This window comes from Echeneis naucrates, chromosome 12, assembly GCF_900963305.1.
Source record: "Echeneis naucrates chromosome 12, fEcheNa1.1, whole genome shotgun sequence".
NCBI lineage: Eukaryota > Metazoa > Chordata > Actinopteri > Carangiformes > Echeneidae > Echeneis > Echeneis naucrates.
The window spans coordinates 19,777,910-19,795,564 of record NC_042522.1 but is presented as its reverse complement, the minus strand read 5'-3'; the positions used below and the strand labels follow the sequence as shown (position 1 = coordinate 19,795,564).

The window sequence follows — 17,655 nt, the reverse complement described above, 5'->3', positions numbered from 1 at the left end:
TTATATCACAGAGGGAGACAGGAAGGAGTCACACAGAAGCCACACCCCCTCAATCCATCCCCGACTTTACGGATGATGAAGAACAGGAAGCACGTGTTGATGTCTTCTTCATCACCCAGTTTTTATGAAAAGAGCTTTTAAATATCTGTACCAATGAACAGCGTTGGAGTTTGTTGGATTTAAATGGTTTATTATCACAGCTCTGATGGTGTTTAAATGATCTGGAGGACCTGAAGCTTTTCAGAGTTTCACTCCAATCTGAGAAGGTGACCTGCTCTGGAGTCTGTTTTGATTGGGTGGTTCAGTCTGTGAGTCACACCGTAGCCCCGCCCCCTAACCCCTCCCTTTTCCCTCTAAATAAACATCAGTCCATAAACTCACCAGGGAGGAGGAGGAGGGACATTTTCCCATAGACTTCAGTACAGTCTGACCTCTTAAAGCCTGATGATCAGCAGATAGAATGAAGGTGGAGGACTCACAGTCATCGGTCTGTATGCCGTTGAGTTGCATTGTGGGAAATGTGGTATGCAGGGTTCTTGGTTCTTTACTCAGATCCAGTTAAATCTGAGTGGACTGAACCTTTAATGTCTCTCTCTCTCTCTCTCTCTCTCTCTCTCTACCTCTCCCTCTCTCTCTCTACCACCCTCTCTCTCTCTCTCCCTCTCCCCTCTCTCTCTCTCTCTCTCTCTCTCTCCTCTCTCCCTCTCCCTCTCTCTCTCTCTCTCTCCTCTCTCTCCCCCCCTCTCTCTTCTCTCTCCTCTCTCTCTCCCTCTCGCTCTCTCTCTCTCTCTCTCTCTCTCTCTCTCTCTCTCTCCCCCCCCCCCCGCCCCTCAGTGGGCGGAGTCCTAGCTTGGAGCCCCTCCCCTCCCACCATGCCTCCATAAACGGGTGTCAAGTGGATTTGAACTTGCAGCGCTCAGATCTGGACCAGATCCGGACCGGGACCGGACAGACCGACAGGATCCTCCGCTTCCACGATCTGGACCCAAGAACCGGATTTTTAACTCTTTTCTGCGGGATCAACAAGGTAGGAGGAAGATTTTTATCAGATCAGATTCAGTTTGAGGGAGTTTAAAAAAACAGATAACCGATAAAAACCCGAACATAATGATTGATGACACTTTGGACCGATTATGTCCATCAAAGCAGAGTCCGATCCTCAGAACCTGGACCGGACCTGATCTAACATCTGATCTTTATCAGCTGTCAGATCAGAAAAAGAGCTGTGAAATGAATTCATGTGGAATCAGCAGAAGTCAGTTTGGTTAAATGGATATCAGATCAACACACTGAATTCTAATTCCACTTTAACTGATTTCTGTAAAATTAGTTTAATAAAACTGGAAGTTATATCAATAAAGACTTATTAACGTCAGGAGTACGACTGATTTACTCAGAATTAACTAAATCATTTCCACATCAGCAATTTATCTGTCTTCAGTTCTACAGTCAACATGTGATCTTACAAAAACAGTACAAACCCTCTGCTTTGAAAAAATCTTTTTTAAGTTGTGTTGACTTTTCATTTCATGAAGTCCAAACTTAAAATTAGAAACTAACTTATTCTGCTGCTTTGAACTGACTGAATCTGTTGATCTGTGAAGTCAGAAGTAAAGATAAATAAAGTAAAGTTCTCTGCGGTGAAGAACTTTAACAGCCTCCTTTGGTATAAATGAGGTGGACAAAATAATAGAAACACCTGAAACTGCAGGAGAAACAGGTGAATATAAAGTTAATGTTTCTGCATCCAGTGCAGCAGTAAATGCAATCAGCTCAACAGGAAGTCAAGTTTTTATTTATTTACTGTCTTCATCGAATAATTCTGTGTTTCTGAAGTTGTTTGGACAAAATACGACGACATTCAGAATGTTTTATTCAACCAACAGCCTGAAAAATATTCAGCATTAAATCTGAGAATCTGATATCGGGAAATAGAATATTAAATAACTGAAGATTGTGACCCAACATGGTGTGTAATCACTGAATATTTGTGCGCCTCTGTCTGCAGGTTGTGTTGAGATGCTTCCTCTCGTCCTCTCTCACCTGTTGGGGTTGGTGTGTGTCTGCGCCGCTCGTCCTCATCCGGGTGAGTCATGTGACTGAACACCAAACTCTTATTCATAATAGCACACATCCAAGACTGACAACATGGAAAATGATGATTGCTCCAACACAACTCAACACAACACAGACTCACTATGGCTGGTGAACGCAGGTTTTCCAGGAATCACATTAACAGTCTGATTTCAGTTTCCTCTGAGTCTCAGCCAGGAATCCATCTTTTTTATTTTTTATTATTATTAATGCAGTTTCATATTCCTTTTTTTTACTGCTCTGTTTCTCTGCTGGTTGTTTCTGCGACAGTCGAACCTGAGCCGACTCAGGAAACATGAAGGTCCAGGATCTGGCCTCAGGCTGTGGCGCCTCCTACTGGATCTGTGGGGCCCTCAGGTCCTGGTTCCCTCACAGAGGAGCTGAAGTTAGGGGCCGGCTGAAAAGTGCAAAATGCAAAATGGCCAACATTCCTGGTTTATCATGTCAGATTTTTTTCCCCCGCTGCATAAATAACTTTCTTTATGGAAAATGCAAAATGACACAAGGAACAGCTGTTCCCTGTTTTTATCTACTATTTAGATTTGGACCAGAAAAGAGGATTCCCTTTGAGGGAATTCATGATAAAAATGTCAGACACACAGCTGGATGCACCGCCCGTTTATGGAGGACAGAGAATCAGCTGATTCTGAATCTGAATCAAAAACCTCAATGCGGCTCTAAAAGGGTTTTAAAAAATGTCCCTTCCTGTTTCCTGTCTTTGGACGTCCTCAGTGACTGTCTAAGATCCTCGTGTCGTTATGTAGCAGACAAAGTTACTGACCTCCTCCAGCCCGTTTTTAAACGAAGGCGTTGTGTTACTCTGCGATGGCACACACACTCATGCAGGATCTTGTTTTCCAGCTTCAGGCGGCTCGATGAGGATGGAGAAGAACTCGCCGGCTGCCGGCTCTCTGGCGGACCGGGCGGTCCTGCCGTGCCACTTCTCCATAACCCCGGGGGGCCTGACCGCTCCCTCGCACACCGTGCCCGGAGCCGCTCCCCTCGACGACCAGCCTCACACCTCAGCACCAGACGAGCACCTGAGGATCAAGTGGACGAAGCTGGGGGAGGACAGGGAGGGGGTGGTGCTGGTGGCCCAGGGCGGGGTGGTGAAGGTGGGGCAGGAGTTCAGGGGCAGAGTGTCGGTGCCCACCCACCCGCTGTCTGTCGGCGACGCCTCCCTGCTGATCACCAGACTGAGGGCTAGCGACGCAGGACTCTACCGCTGTGAGGTGATGCACGGGATGGAGGACACTCAGGACACCGTCAGGCTGAACGTGTCCGGTGAGTCCAACACACTTATTCAGTTTGGTTTTCCTTAAAGCTGCTCTCGTCAGTATTTTCGATCAACTACGGGTCATAAAAGTACATGGAAGACAAAGGTCAAAGGTCGTCACAGATTTATCCCCCACCAGCCACAGCAGAGCAGCTCTTTGCACTTCAGTTATTATTTATTGAGCTGATAAATCAAGGGAGAAACAGGCCCATTTTCCCATAAACTTCAATACAATCTGACCACCAGAGTAGACCCTGTAAACCTTCATGTCCTCTGTTTACATCCACAAAACTCCACCTCATGGGAACTGATGATGATGAAACTAAATCCATCAGATAGAGTCCTGGATTGTTCCAGAGAAACAGAAAGCAGTCGGCCTGTTCTGGTGTCATTAGCTCCTTTATTCCCAGCTGGACGGCCGATTATTGCTCATCTGTGTGGATCTGCTGGCAGCGCTGCAGGAGGAAGTGAAAGGACGGCTGAGCGGTTAAATGGAGAAGCTGTGAGTCTCTCATAGGGAGCGTCTTTGTCCAGAGCTGCTGGACAAAGACGCTGCGTTCCCTGTTAGTGTGGAATCTGTGTAAATGTCTGAGGAGCCGGGTCGGATAGGATTCCCCGAACACTGACGAGCTTCCACTGCCTGAACCCATCTGGGCTGTGACAGACACACAAAACACCATTTGTCCCGCAGCCCTGCCTCTTTTACGGGATGTCCACAGAGAAACTTCAGCAGACTCAGCCGGCCTTCAGAGGCCGGTGGAGACCAAACGTGGAGCTAAAGCAGATGTCTTTAATACATTGTCCTGATTGTGTGTCATTGTCACTCAGGTGTTGTGTTTCACTACCGAGCGAACAGCAGCCGCTACACTCTGGATTTCCCTGCAGCTGTGGAGGCGTGTCACTCTGCAGGCGCCGCCATCGCCACACCTGAACAGCTGGCGGCCGCCTTCGAGGACGGCTTAGACCAATGTGACGCCGGCTGGCTGTCCGACAAGTCGGTCAGGTGAGATCAGGAGCTGGATGTGAGCAGACCAATCAGGTGCAGATGTTTGGGGGTTAAAGGTCTTTGCTCTGCCATCTTGTCTCCTCAGGTATCCGATCACAACGCCTCGTCCCGGCTGTGCAGGCGACCTGATGAACCGGCCGGGAGTCAGAACGTACGGCGTCCGTGACCCCGAAGAGAAATACGACGTGTACTGCTTCGTGGACAAACTGCACGGTAAACACATGACGAGCAGGTTTAGTGTCAGATCAGATCAGCCATTTGTTCTCTCAGATGAAAGTTTTGAAAACATGCTCCTGTTTATTTGTTTCAGCTTTGTTGACTCTGACTTTTTGGACAGAAACGCTCCACTTTGCCCTTTTTGAGACAAAATGATCTGAACTGAAGAGTCACTGGTTTCATTGTTGTTGGAGAATGATCCTCAGCAGCAGCATCTGTCCATCGGCCCTTTAAGTTAGAAAGCTCCACAGTAAGGGCCGATGAGCGGAGACGGTTTAAGTAGCTGCTCTTTGCACCGTCAGGAATAAAAAGGACAGCGAGTGAACCTTTTGTTCTGTCTGCAGGCGACGTCTTCTACTCCCCGTCCCTCGGCGACAAGCTCACCCTGCAGGAGGCGTGGCAGGAGTGCGAGAGGCACGGCGCCGTGTTGGCGTCCCCCGGGCAGCTGTTTGCCGCCTGGAGGGCGGGGCTGAACCGGTGTGACTACGGCTGGCTGTCTGACGGCAGTGCCCGCTACCCCGTCACCGTCCCCCGGCCTCAGTGTGGCGGCGGCCTGCTGGGCGTTCGCACACTTTACAAATATGAAAATCAAACCAGCTTCCCCGACCCGACGGACAAACACGGAGCTTTCTGCTTCGACGGTGAGTCTCTGCCGCCTGTTTCTGCTGTCAGTTGTAAAAGAAGTAACATTCTCCAACTCTTCCACACACACGGATGAGTTTATATCAAGTTCAGTCGATTGAGGTCCTGAACCTGCAGCCAGTCTCCTTCAAACCTTCCAAACTCCTGCGTGCCTGATCGTCTCGTTGACGGTTCCAGGGCATCGTGGGACATGAATGTCAGATCTGCACTTTATCTTCTTCTGTCCTGAGGAGATGAAGAACATGATCCACAGCAGCAGTGGATCATGTGTTAACCAGAGAGGGATTTCATCTGGACACGTGTTGAATTTGAATTTGAGGAGGCCTGAGGGGGAAACATGTTCTGTCCTCTGCTGCTCGTTTCATCATCAGATTTATGTTTCAGGGTCAGAGTTCAGAGTTTATGTGGAAATTTATCATGTTTTCATTCAAGGTCCAAACAGTCAAAAGGTAGGCCTCCATGTGGTCTCCATTCTAAATCTTCTACATTAATACAGCCTCGGTCCTCAGGGATCAACACTTCAGATAAATCACTGGAGAAGTTCAAATATGGACCTTTTTCCTCCCTTCAGCTCAGAAAGGACAGAACTCATTTAAAAACCAAATGCTTTGCCGAGACGCCATTATGAGATGTTTGATTACGGTCGAATAAAAAGACAGGAATAATTAAAAGAAGCAGAAATATGTAAATGACAGTCACGCAGATAATAAGAGAGGAAGTGATGAGTTCAGGTGAAAGACTCCACTCGTGACTCATAAAGGTCCGAAGAAAAGTGCAGCTAACGAGATAAACTCTGAGGTGTGTCTGCGGCTGAGCAGAGAAGGACCCAAACAAGAGCAGAATAGACTCCCTGTGCCTTGTTTATGGTGGGCCCCGTCTTTTTTATGAGGGGAAAACCCAACTCACAGCGGACGGGTGGAGGACCGGGGGATTACAGAGCTATTTCTCCCCCAAATAACACCACGATCCTGTAGAGACACTCAGAAACACAAACTTTGGAGGAGCCGTCGGGCTGCAGTGAAGGAGGTGCAGAGCAGCTGATTGCACTCCGAGGATGATGCTTTACAGATGATATAATTGCAAACAGCCGAGCGTCTGGCAGACTGAAGGTACTTTCTGGACCAGACGCTGCCAAGCTTTAGGAGAGGTGGCAGAGCTGCAGGAGAGAGTCAACGTTCAGTGAAGTGACAGTATGAGGGCAGACCCCGGCCCGCCAAACGCATGACATCATATCTGGGCGGGGCCGACCGGACATGCAGCCAGGGTCTCTGTGGAGCTGGAGAGACCAGATCAGAACCAGGACCTTTTAACGTTCTCCAAGATGATTTCATCTGTTTTTCCTCCTTAAACAGAATCAGCTGATCAGATCTGATCAGTCCGACTCTCTGACTCCTTCTGTGTGTTTATCCGTCCGTTCTCATCCTCCATCTTTGACAGTGACCTCAGGAGTCACGTCTCTACATCAGACGCTCCTATTGGCTCCGGTGAGTGATGTCACAGCCAATCAGAGTCTCTGGATCAGTCCTGAATGTTTCTGACAGAATAAAGACAATCAGATATTTGGAGCTGATTTTTCTTCATTACTGAGCAGAACTCCTGATCAGATAAAGACAGAAAGGACCCAAACACATGAGAGGAACTTTTCTGTGGTTATTCTGCTTCACACAGTTTTTATGAGGTAGAGAAGGAAAAGTGTCCATGAAGCACAAATTCAGTAAACTCAGGATAAATACATCAAAAGTTTAAATCTGCTCATTACCAGGTCAGGGTAGAAAAAGTGGAAGGAGGGTAAACAGGGGGAACCCCACCTTTCCCGCCTCCCCTCCATATGAAGGGGAGTCAATTACATCCCGTTTATTGAAGCGTTATATCATTGACGTTCAAAGCTGACTGAGACTTACACAAAGGAGGGCATTGTTTGTGTGTGTGTGTGTGTGTGTTTAGGATCCTGTTTCCTGTCTGCTCTCAGATGGTATATATTCCATCATAATGAGATATAAATCTCTGAGACAAAAGCCTCATGGTGTGTTCAGAGCTGCCGGCTTTGTGTTACAGACAAAAAGCTTCTTTCCTAGCATAAAAAAAAAACAACAACATGAACGAATCCCATTTTTCTGACACCAACAGTTCAACGGGTTTCAGGTTTTATTCTTGACAGCTGACTTCATGTCTGAAAAATCAGAACTGCTCCTTTTCCTTTTATAGCATGCTGTAAGCTAACGGCACCATGATTAGCATTTTCCAGATAGCGGGGTTTTCTTTCTTCGATGAGTCACGACGACGCCGAAGCTGAAGTGGGCTTTAACCAGACTGTTTTCTGAAGGAGACTCATAGTTTGGCTCTTTCAGATGACTCGACAGATTAGAAGTCACTGACGTTGCTGCGCTGCATACCAGGAAGTTTTCCTCAAACGGCAACTTCAGGGCGACTAAAAATGGTCATTCTCCTTTAAAAGGATCTAAAATTAGACATGATTTCTTTCTTACTCACTGACGGGACCGTTGCTGCTGAGCTGTGCAGTCATGTTTGCTAGTCTGAACTAATGGGGCTCCTCATGAGAGGGGTCTTTTCAGGACCTAACCCCCCCGAGTTAGAGGTCCGTGTGTTCTAAATAAACCTCTTCTGTGTCCATCTCTTTCAGCCAAACCAGCTGAGCTGACCACCTCGGGTTCAGCCACAGCTCCATCAGCGTTCAGACCCGACGAGTCCACAATGACATGGCTGCTCTTTGACCCAGAAAAGGCTGAAGTTCAAACACGAGGAGCAGAGTTGGTGGCCAACTCACCGACAGAGAGACCACACACGGCCTCACCAGACCGGCATGGAGCTCCGCCCACCACCGCCTCCACGACTCCCATCCCCATCTTCGATGAAATGGAGATTCAACAGTTTGACGTGACCAGGGACGAGTCCGTGCCAGTTCGAGGGAACATGGTTCCGCTGGAGTTTTCTGTTTTACCCACCAACCGCCCACAGACCCCCCTCCTCGACATCTCCCATGGGGGAGAGGAGGGAGACCAGGTGACGTCAGGCAGCGGCGAGGATGTTGTGACTGAGGCAGGAGCGTTGGTGACCCCCACACAGGTGAGGGTGGAGCCCGTATCGAGACCAGGGGACGTCGGCCAGCAGCATCCCGCCCTCGTCTTCAAGGACGACGAGGATGTCACCCCCGGATCTATACCGACCTTCGACATCGACGTGTCACTGGCCGTTCCACCCGGCGAGGAGATGTCAAAGAAGCCGCCTTTTCACCTCATCATTGTCAACGTGCACAGCCAGAACCAGTCCGGTGAGTCCGAGAAACTACGTTATATTCAGAAAACAGTTTTAACACAATGCATCCTGGGATAACACTGAAGGTCGTCCAATCAGGACGCAGACTTCTGCTCTTCTTCTCCACAAGACAAAAAATCACTACATTTTGATCCCATCAGAACTGGAAAGTCTTGTTTTCATGGAGGGATTTAAAGAGTGCTGAACCTGATCCAGATCCAGATCCAGATCCAGTGAGGATTCATTCATATTTCCACATATATGAGGTGTGGCGTGTTTCCCTCCCTGCACCTTTGGCCCCCCCCTCTGTGTTCGGAGACCTTCGCCCTGAAATCTGAAACTGTCAGTTCCCTCATCGACAACATTCGTCTTCCAGAGTGACCTCATGTTTGGGGCTCTGGGCCATCGGGGGCCTTTAGGGGAACCTGCTCTTGTCTTTATACCAAACAGTTCAGGGTTTGTTACCTTTTTGTGCGACAGATTCTCAAACACAGTTTTCAGAGCCAGATGTGGAAAATTATGAAGTCAGTCGTCTCCACTTGGCCAATTTTGCAGCTTCACATATTGTAAACACATCACAGAGTCACTGGAGGCAAAGAGTCCATCCATCAGAGCCAATCTGTCAGCAGAGCAACCACAAACTGTTCGTCCCTGTTTGTGTACCAACAACTTCTCATTCATTTTCCTTCATATGCTGATCTGCCTATAAAACACTAACTGTTCACGACAAAACTTAAAAATTTCACCCGTTCATGATCAATCAGCTGCTCGGCCTGTGGGGGCCCTAAAACAACCCTCATAATGCCGAGGTAATGCCGTTTTCTGTTGCACAGGAAATACGGCGGCCTGCGTGTGGAAATTAGGAAAAAATGAAACGTCCTTCTGTTTGACGTGGAGACGAGTTCGGACTCACACTGTGGCCGACGTGACTCAGCTGCTCAGAAAGGTTCAGCTGAAGGAGCAGCTCCCTGTCTGGACTCAGTGTGTGTCTGCGTGTCCTCACACGACACCACCTTCCACGTGTACCATAAAGTCTTAATGAAGCGACACAAGCCTCCATTGTCTGAGAGCGGCCCCGGGCACCATCCAGAGCTCCACCAACTGATTTTAATCAACATCAGCAGAGCTGAACAGAGGAGCCCAGATTTGTCGTTATAGATACAGCTTCTTTAGATATCAAACCAACAGTAAAGCCATATTTAGTTTTTTAATAAATCAGTTCATCTGCAATGATCAACTCGACCTTTGACCGCTGGTTATTACAGTCGATGCTCCCCTCGTCATCGACGCCCATCAGGTTCTAACGTGAAGAGAAAGAACTGTAAATGATTTATTTTAACTCTTATTGTCTCTTGTGTGTCCAAAGTCGACCACATCCTGGAAATCTTAAACAAGCCTGGGAACGGCACCAACGGCTCCAAGTTCCCTCAGATCACCGACTTCTCCCAGCTCGGCAGCGACGTCATCCTGGGCAGTGGAGACGTCGACTCCACGCAGACTTCGCCCATCGACCTGCCGCCAACCGTCAGCTTCGTCAATGGAAAACACGAGGTGCTTTTTAAGCTTTATTTTGTATTCAGTGGTCCTTCGAAGACGCATCGCTGATTGTTCTTTATTCACCAGGTGACATTTGAGCCAGAGCAGCCAGAAGAAGCCAGAGGAGATCAGTTTGAGACGGCTACACCTGTTCAGGTGGAGAGTGAGGAGGAGGAAGAGGAAGAAGAACCTCCAACTACTTTTGACTACAGTCTCTTAGAAGTCCCCGGTGAGGAGACGCCCACAGAGGAAACCAGTGAAGCCGTCACTCCTCCTGCTGAAACGACGGAGTCGGACACTGATTCAAACGTCTCTGAGCCGGAGGATCGAACCAGCACCACCACGTCCGGCCTCCCCGCCTCCTCTCTGTCCCCTGCCCCCCCCGGTGTCTCCGTCTACGAGGACACAGAAGGTTCTACAAGTTATGAAGATGCTGCACAGGAAGGCTCCGCAGACGACACCCCGCCCACCCCGCCGGCAGACGGCCAGCTGCACGTGATGACCGACGAGGCCGAAATCGGGGGGAGTGAGCTTCCCACCTCAGTCCCAGACACACAGTCCCCAGAAACCAGCACACAGACCCACACTGGGGACTGGGACGGATCTGCTTCTGGAGAGGATGAAGCTTCAGGCCAAGACCCCGCGGAGACGCACAAACCCAATTACTCCACCCTGCACACCCAGCAGCCCCCACCTGCCACTGGTACCAGGGCCACAGAGGTCGACGCGGTTCCAGAAACCGGATCAGGTGCAGACCAGGCTTCAGGGGAACTGGGTGATCTGCTTGACCGTCCTGGAGAGGTCGCCGCTACAGACTTAGAACAAACCTCACTTCCCACACACACGAAGGCCGTGACCTCAGAGCCCCCACCAGATGATAAGAAGCATCTCGCTGTTTCCACCGCGTCTGCACCTACAACCTCCATCAGCTGTGACGTGACCTCAGAGCTGACCACACGTCCGACTGCTGCTGCCGTAGACGTTAAAGACCATCCTGCTGTTTCCACCGAGTCTGCACCTACAACCTCCATCAGCCAGACTCCACCCACACAGGATGTGACCTCAGAGCTGACCACACGTCCGACTGCTGCTGCCGTAGACGTTAAAGACCATCCTGCTGTTTCCACCGAGTCTGCACCTACAACCTCCATCAGCCAGACTCCACCCACACAGGATGTGACCTCAGAGCTGACCACGCGTCCGACTGCTGCTGCCGTAGATGTTAAAGACCATCCTGCTGTTTCCACCGAGTCTGCACCTACAACCTCCATCAGCCAGACTCCACCCACACAGGATGTGACCTCAGAGCTGACCACACGTCCGACTGCTGCTGCCGTAGACGTTAAAGACCATCCTGCTGTTTCCACCGAGTCTGCACCTACAACCTCCATCAGCCAGACTCCACCCACACAGGATGTGACCTCAGAGCTGACCACGCGTCCGACTGCTGCTGCCGTAGATGTTAAAGGCCATCCTGCTGTTTCCACCGAGTCTGCGGCAACGACCTCTGAAGACCAAACTCCGCCCACAAAGGACGTGACTGCAGCTCCTCCTCCTTTCTTTGTGCCAAGCGATAAGAAACATCCTGCTGTTTCCACCGAGCCTCCACCCGCAACCTCCATCAAAACAACCGCAGCCATGAAGGACGTAACTTCAGCACATCGGACCTCAGAGCCAAGCACACGTCCGTCTGCTGCTGCCGTAGACGTTAAAGACCATCCTGCTGTTTCCACCGAGTCTGCACCTACAACCTCCATCAGCCAGACTCCACCCACACAGGATGTGACCTCAGAGCTGACCACGCGTCCGACTGTTGCTGCCGTAGACGTTAAAGACCATCCTGCTGTTTCCACCGAGTCTGCACCTACAACCTCCATCAGCCAGACTCCACCCACACAGGATGTGACCTCAGAGCTGACCACGCGTCCGACTGCTGCTGCCGTAGATGTTAAAGACCATCCTGCTGTTTCCACCGAGTCTGCAGCAACGACCTCTGAAGACCAAACTCCGCCCACAAAGGACGTGACTGCAGCTCCTCCTTCTTTATTTGTGCCAAGTGATAAGTCTGCACACACAACGTCTGCGGACCAAACCGCCCCCTCTGAGCAGCCTACCACATCGCCCTTGTACACTTTTGACGAAAGGACCCGCTCCGTCCCCCAGTGGGCGCTGTTCCCCGACCCGGCCGCCACCCCGCTCCCAGAGGACGAGTTCATGGCCCCAGTTCTGTTGGAGGAGAAGCCTCACTCACTGCAAGAGGCCGCGACCACAGAGCTGCCAGAGACCGACACAGACTCTGTGGAGTCCAGCTCCGTGAACATCAGAGGTACACAACAACACACAGCTTCAGACTCACTAATGATGCAGCTTCTCCACTCATTTAATGGTGTTGTGTGTTTGTGTAGATCTGCAGCCGTGTACATCCAGTTTCTGTGAAAATGGCGGCTCCTGCTACAGGAAGGGTGCACAAAACATCTGCATGTGCACACCTGGATTCAGCGGGCAGCTGTGTGAAACAGGTACGCAGCTTCAGCCGGGTCAAAGTGCCGACTCAGCGCTGACAGGTGGCCCGAAGGAATAACGCAGGTCTGTGTTTGTGTGCAGATGTAGACGAGTGCCAGTCCAACCCGTGTCTGAACGGAGCCACCTGTCTGGACGGGGCCAACTCCTTCACCTGCCTGTGCCTCCCCAGCTACACCGGAGAGCTCTGTGAACAAGGTGAGGCCTAAAACAGACAGATGTGGACACAGCTGCCCTCCAACACGGAGCGCTCCAGATGCTCATTGCTCAGATTCAGAACGACTCCAAGGACGAATCTTTTACAGCTGAATGCTGCTCCATTATTCATTATTTCATTCATTTAAAAATGAAACGATGTTTCCTTCTCACTAACTGTGATGGAGGATTTAAGAAAATTAGACTGTCATTACAAACAAAAGTCCTGGAAACGTTACTCATAATTAGAGAGTTCACATTAAAGTAAGGCTCATCAGAAGCACATTAAATTAGCTCCTTTTTCCTGACCAGTGAAATCATCAGTAAAAATGGAAAACTGTGTTGTTTTCACTCCTTCGTGTTTTGTTATCGGCCCTTTTTCTGGAGGGAGGGGTGGATAAGAGCTGCAGGTCCCAGAGTGCAGGGTGGATGCTGACTGCAGCCGTGTGACGTTTGAGCGTTCACACGTGTCCTCTATCAAGAAGTCGCTCCATTATTCAGCCAGCTGTTTGTCGTGGAGCCGCAGACCTCACCTGCCCGTCCAGGTGGAGTAATAAAGCTGAGCAGACAGCAGCTTTCCTCCACCGCTTTATTAGCTGCTGTTTTACTGTGAAGGGATGGACACAAAACGTCTTTTGTTGACTGTGTGTGCGTTCATGTGACCTGCAGACAACGGAGAGTTGTGGGTTAATGAAGTCCAACTGTGTTAGTGAGCTCATGCAGTGAGAGGCCGCAGTGCTCCAGCTGGACACACACAGCTGCAGCTCGGCCTGAAGGGCCAGAAACAGCCAGAAACAGCCGGCGGCTGCTCTGACTCAACAAAAAACACTGTCCTTACGCCACTTCCTGTGATGTCACACTCACACTTTTTAATCTCCTCATCTTCATCGCTCAGGTATTTCTTCACAAATCCTTTAGACACCTAAATAACCCTGACGATGACATCACCAGGACCGTCCAATGAATGAGCTTCCTGCCGGTCTGTGACTTCCTGTTTGCGGCGTGAACACTGTTGTTGTTGCTCGGTTGCTATGTCGCCTTTTATTGGATAGAAGCTGATTAACTATTAGCTGCTTTCACTGAATATGACTGATGTTCATTTTAGACATTCTGTATGTTTCTGTTCTCGCTCTCCTGCAGATACTGAACTTTGTGGCTTCGGTTGGCAGAAGTTTCAGTCTCACTGCTTCAAATACTTCAACCACCGTCGCACCTGGGAAGCTGCCGAGCGGGAGTGTCGGCTGCACGGCGCTCACCTGACCAGCATCCTGTCGCAGGAGGAACAGCTGTTCGTTAACCGTAAGTCTGTGAGGTCATCAAACCTGAAAGGAGTAAAAAAAAAGAAAAAAGGTGTGAGGTCACAGGAAGAGTATTACATCATTAATCAGAAAGACTTCAGTCCCGTCAGGATGTCTGAATCTCAACAGCCACGTTGCGGCGTAAAATGGAAAAACCCAAAAAGGGCGTTTACATGGAGCCACTGAATCTTTTTCTGTCACAGTGATAAACTGACCTCCAGGTCGGTGCAGCTCAAACTTCTCTTCTGTAATCCCCGCTGAGTGCTGAGAACATTAAAGATGTAATAAAACGGAGAGTTTCCACAGAAACAGACTGACTCTCGGTTTACTGGGGCCTGAACGGCTCCTGATCTTTTATTTGTTCACACTCTAAAACAGCAAACCGACAGGCGTTAACCATGTGATGCTGTTTCCTGGTCAGGTCTGGGCAGTGACTATCAGTGGATCGGTCTGAGCGACAAGATGTTTGAGAGAGACTTCAGGTGGACCGACGGGAAGCCGATGGTACGAGCAGCTCTCTGTTCCTGTTCAGTTGGCTTCCTCCTAGAGGAGACACCTGATCCAGGACTGGGGGGTTCTGTTGTCACACCCTCACGTTGTGTTTTTTGTGTTTGTGACGTGCTGATTTTGTCGCAGCAGCGCGGCTCTGTGGCCTCACTGAGAATTGCATCCAAACAAAATAATGTCCGATAATCGGCGGCTCCTCGAGGGGACAGGAAGTGATTGTGTTTCTGCTCTGGCAGCAATTCGACAACTGGAGGCCGAACCAGCCCGACAGCTTCTTCCACTCCGGAGAGGACTGTGTGGTGATGATCTGGCACGAAGGAGGACAGTGGAACGACGTGCCCTGCAACTACCACCTGACCTTCACATGCAAGAAGGGCACAGGTACGAACACACACAGTCTCATTATCAGCCCTTCAAGTATTGAGTTCAGTTACATTTATTAAAAAAGGTGTAATGGTGTAAAGGTGTAATTGGTTGTAATCTTTGATGGGGGGGTCATAAATAAGGCATCATAAACTCTTAGCAACATTTGTGTTCTCCACAGGATGAACCGTCAGAACTTTACATCTTCATCATGTTCATGTTGTTGTTGTTGAAGTTGTTTTAAATCACAGAGCTGCTAACGCCATCGTAGCCTGTTACTGAGTCTTTGGTCTCATTTCTAAACCTTTTACTTTGCTGTCAAATTTTCCTCCAGACTCTCAGAATCATTCACTGTTCGTGTGTCTGGAAGTCAATATTCCAGCCTGGAATTGAAAAGATCTCGGTCTACCAACCTTCAGTTCATAAAAATGTCTGGCAGTGACGTTTAGCACTATTTTATTTTGATTTACTGTGAAATCAGCATCGCTGGAGCTTCTCCTGCAAAAGCTGCACATCTCAGATCTCAGGCCTGGACTCACTGCTTTTCACTCTATAAACCAAATTATTTCCAGGTGGACGATAAAACTTTGCTGTCTCGTTTTAAGTGTTTGAAGCTGTTTGTGCTCGTCTTTGTTTTTCTCTGACAAATGATCTATTAATGTTTTTTTTCGTGTCCCAGTGTCCTGTGGGCAGCCGCCTGTGGTGAAGGGCGCTCGAGTGTTTGGAGCCACGAAGCCTCGATATGAGATCAGCACCCTCCTCCGTTATCACTGTAAACAGGGTTTCATCCAGAGACACAGTCCCACCATCCGCTGCCGAGCCAACGGCCAGTGGGACACCCCCAAAGTCACCTGCACGAGCCGTGAGTCTTCGCCTCGGGGTCTTCAGGGTTTCAGTGTTTTCAGGAACACGAAGCTGTGAACTGACCCGTCTGCTCCGTCTCTTCCTCAGCTGCCACGTATCACAGGTCATTCAGCAGCGGCCACAACAAGCAGCAGATCGGCCACTTCAACCGTCACGTCCATCGAACCAGGATCCCCCAGAAACACGACCAGAACCAGGAGCAGATGAGACACTGAGTCTCCGTGTGTTTGTGTGACTCTGCCTCAGCGCAGAGCCATCGATGGACAGACTGAGTCAGTGCTGTCCTTCGATGGCTCTGAGAGGGACAAAGGGACGATTCACCAGTACAATGTCCACAAACACGAGTCTGAACCGGAACGCCAGCCAGAGTCTATTTCATTTGTAAAGTTACGCCACTGAGCTCTGAACAGGAAGTCAGCGTCCTCAGGGTGGCCCGGGAAAGTCCAGTGAGTCATCAGATCTGGTTCTGTGTTCAGGTCTCTGGACCCGACAGAGTCCGAGCTTCTTCACGTCCTTTGTCATTTCTGTTGTTTAGACTCTGGAAGGACCAACACGACCTGCAGAAGGCAGTCGGTCATGTGACTGATCAGAGTCACCTGTATGTGACATCATCATCATCATCATCATCTCTCCACAGCGGGTGTTTGTGCGTTTCCGGTAATTTCCACTCAGGTTTTTGATGCACATGAAACCCAGATGATGTCCAGAACGGCTCCTTTGAGGAGACGCTGCTGGACTACAGGATTAGCATCAAAGCTATCAGCTGTGTGCGTGACCTTTGCCTCTGCAGATCGTAGCGGCCCCTCAAGAGTCTCTCGTTACCCAGCATGCAGTTCTGCTCTTTCTGTGTTTCTTGGCTCGTTTCCGTTTCCAGCTGTCGGCCGGTGGAACTCCGCAGCTTCATTCTGGTGGTCAAACTTTTAACGTTCTTCAAAATGAGCAGCGTAGTTTTGTCGTCACTGCAGAAACAATGTTTGTGCGTTGGTTCTTACACTCTAGTCAAGCAGTCGTGATTTAGATCATGAATTCATCACTTTAAATTATTATCACTCATGTCCGGTTTGTGCAGCTGATTTTTTTTACAGGTCGGTTTTCTCCTCTAGATGTTTTGGACTAAATGTTGAACTCAGAAAAAAGGTTTTTAAAGGAGATTTACAGAAAGATTCTGGAGCAACACACAGAGCTGGAGATTATTCTGAATGTGTGCTGCGTGCTGTGGCTGTTATTCATGGAAATATAATATAAATACGATATGAGGCCATATGAACTTAACTTATTGTATACTTTAAAACTATGAATGGACTGTGATTTTAAATAAAGGTCATTCTGTTGATGACGACTTCCTGGCTGTTTACACATGTTGTTTGTAGTTGCGTCTGATTAGCGATGTTAGCTGAGCTGTTTATTTTGCTGAGACTCAAAATGAACCCAAGAAAGCATTTAGAAATTTGTCGGGTTCGGTGTTCTCAGCTTGATGTACCTGTGTTGCTTTTTGTTCACAAATCTGCAAACTGTTTTTTACCCAACAAATAAGGGAATGTGAAAAAGAAGCGTAGAGACGAGTTCTGCAACCTCCACAAGTTTTTTTTTTTATATGATCTTTTTGCATTTTATCTTTTTCTCCCATGTTTTCCTTTTCATGTATTGTCCATGTATTTGAATTTTTTTAAATCTTTTTCTACTCCACGTGATTGATGGGGTTTACTGTGTCTGTGGCACAAGAGCTTATTTTTGTGTAATCATTCGAGTTACTGTAAAAATGTCCATCTTCTTTGTCAGCTGTGTGTGCAATAACATGAACTCTTAACACAACCTGTCCTGTTGTGCTGTTATTTCTGACCTTTAGTGGAACTGGGTGGAAAATC

General features: G+C 48.9%; 1 protein-coding gene across 2 annotated transcripts; it reads left to right on the top strand.

The window, feature by feature from the left end:
• The first annotated feature begins 937 nt into the window (after positions 1 to 937).
• vcanb (versican b) lies at positions 938 to 17,596 on the top strand. 2 transcript variants are annotated; one of them, XR_003841298.1, is made up of 17 exons: positions 938 to 1,027; positions 2,009 to 2,086; positions 2,956 to 3,378; positions 4,199 to 4,373; positions 4,462 to 4,589; positions 4,937 to 5,233; positions 7,876 to 8,523; positions 9,874 to 10,058; positions 10,131 to 12,369; positions 12,449 to 12,562; positions 12,648 to 12,761; positions 13,899 to 14,057; positions 14,478 to 14,560; positions 14,800 to 14,944; positions 15,606 to 15,788; positions 15,878 to 16,236; positions 16,326 to 17,596. XR_003841298.1 is itself a non-coding variant. In XM_029515052.1 (16 exons), exons 2-16 carry the CDS (start codon positions 2,020 to 2,022, stop codon positions 16,003 to 16,005), a joined length of 5,088 nt encoding a protein of 1,695 aa, XP_029370912.1. In that variant the 5' UTR covers positions 938 to 1,027; positions 2,009 to 2,019; the 3' UTR covers positions 16,006 to 17,596. The 2 variants fall into 2 exon arrangements, 1 of the variants encoding a protein (XP_029370912.1); XM_029515052.1 differs by having other exon boundaries at positions 15,878 to 17,596.
• Positions 17,597 to 17,655: the final 59 nt, after the last annotated feature.

Coding starts and splice junctions, on each gene's coding strand:
- vcanb (XM_029515052.1), top strand. CDS start 2,020: ATGCTTCCTCTCGTCCTCTCTCACCTGTTGGGGTTGGTGTGTGTCTGC. Junction 12,563..12,647: donor CGGGCAGCTGTGTGAAACAG/GTACGCAGCTTC, acceptor GTTTGTGTGCAG/ATGTAGACGAGTGCCAGTCC. Junction 14,058..14,477: donor GGAACAGCTGTTCGTTAACC/GTAAGTCTGTGA, acceptor TTTCCTGGTCAG/GTCTGGGCAGTGACTATCAG.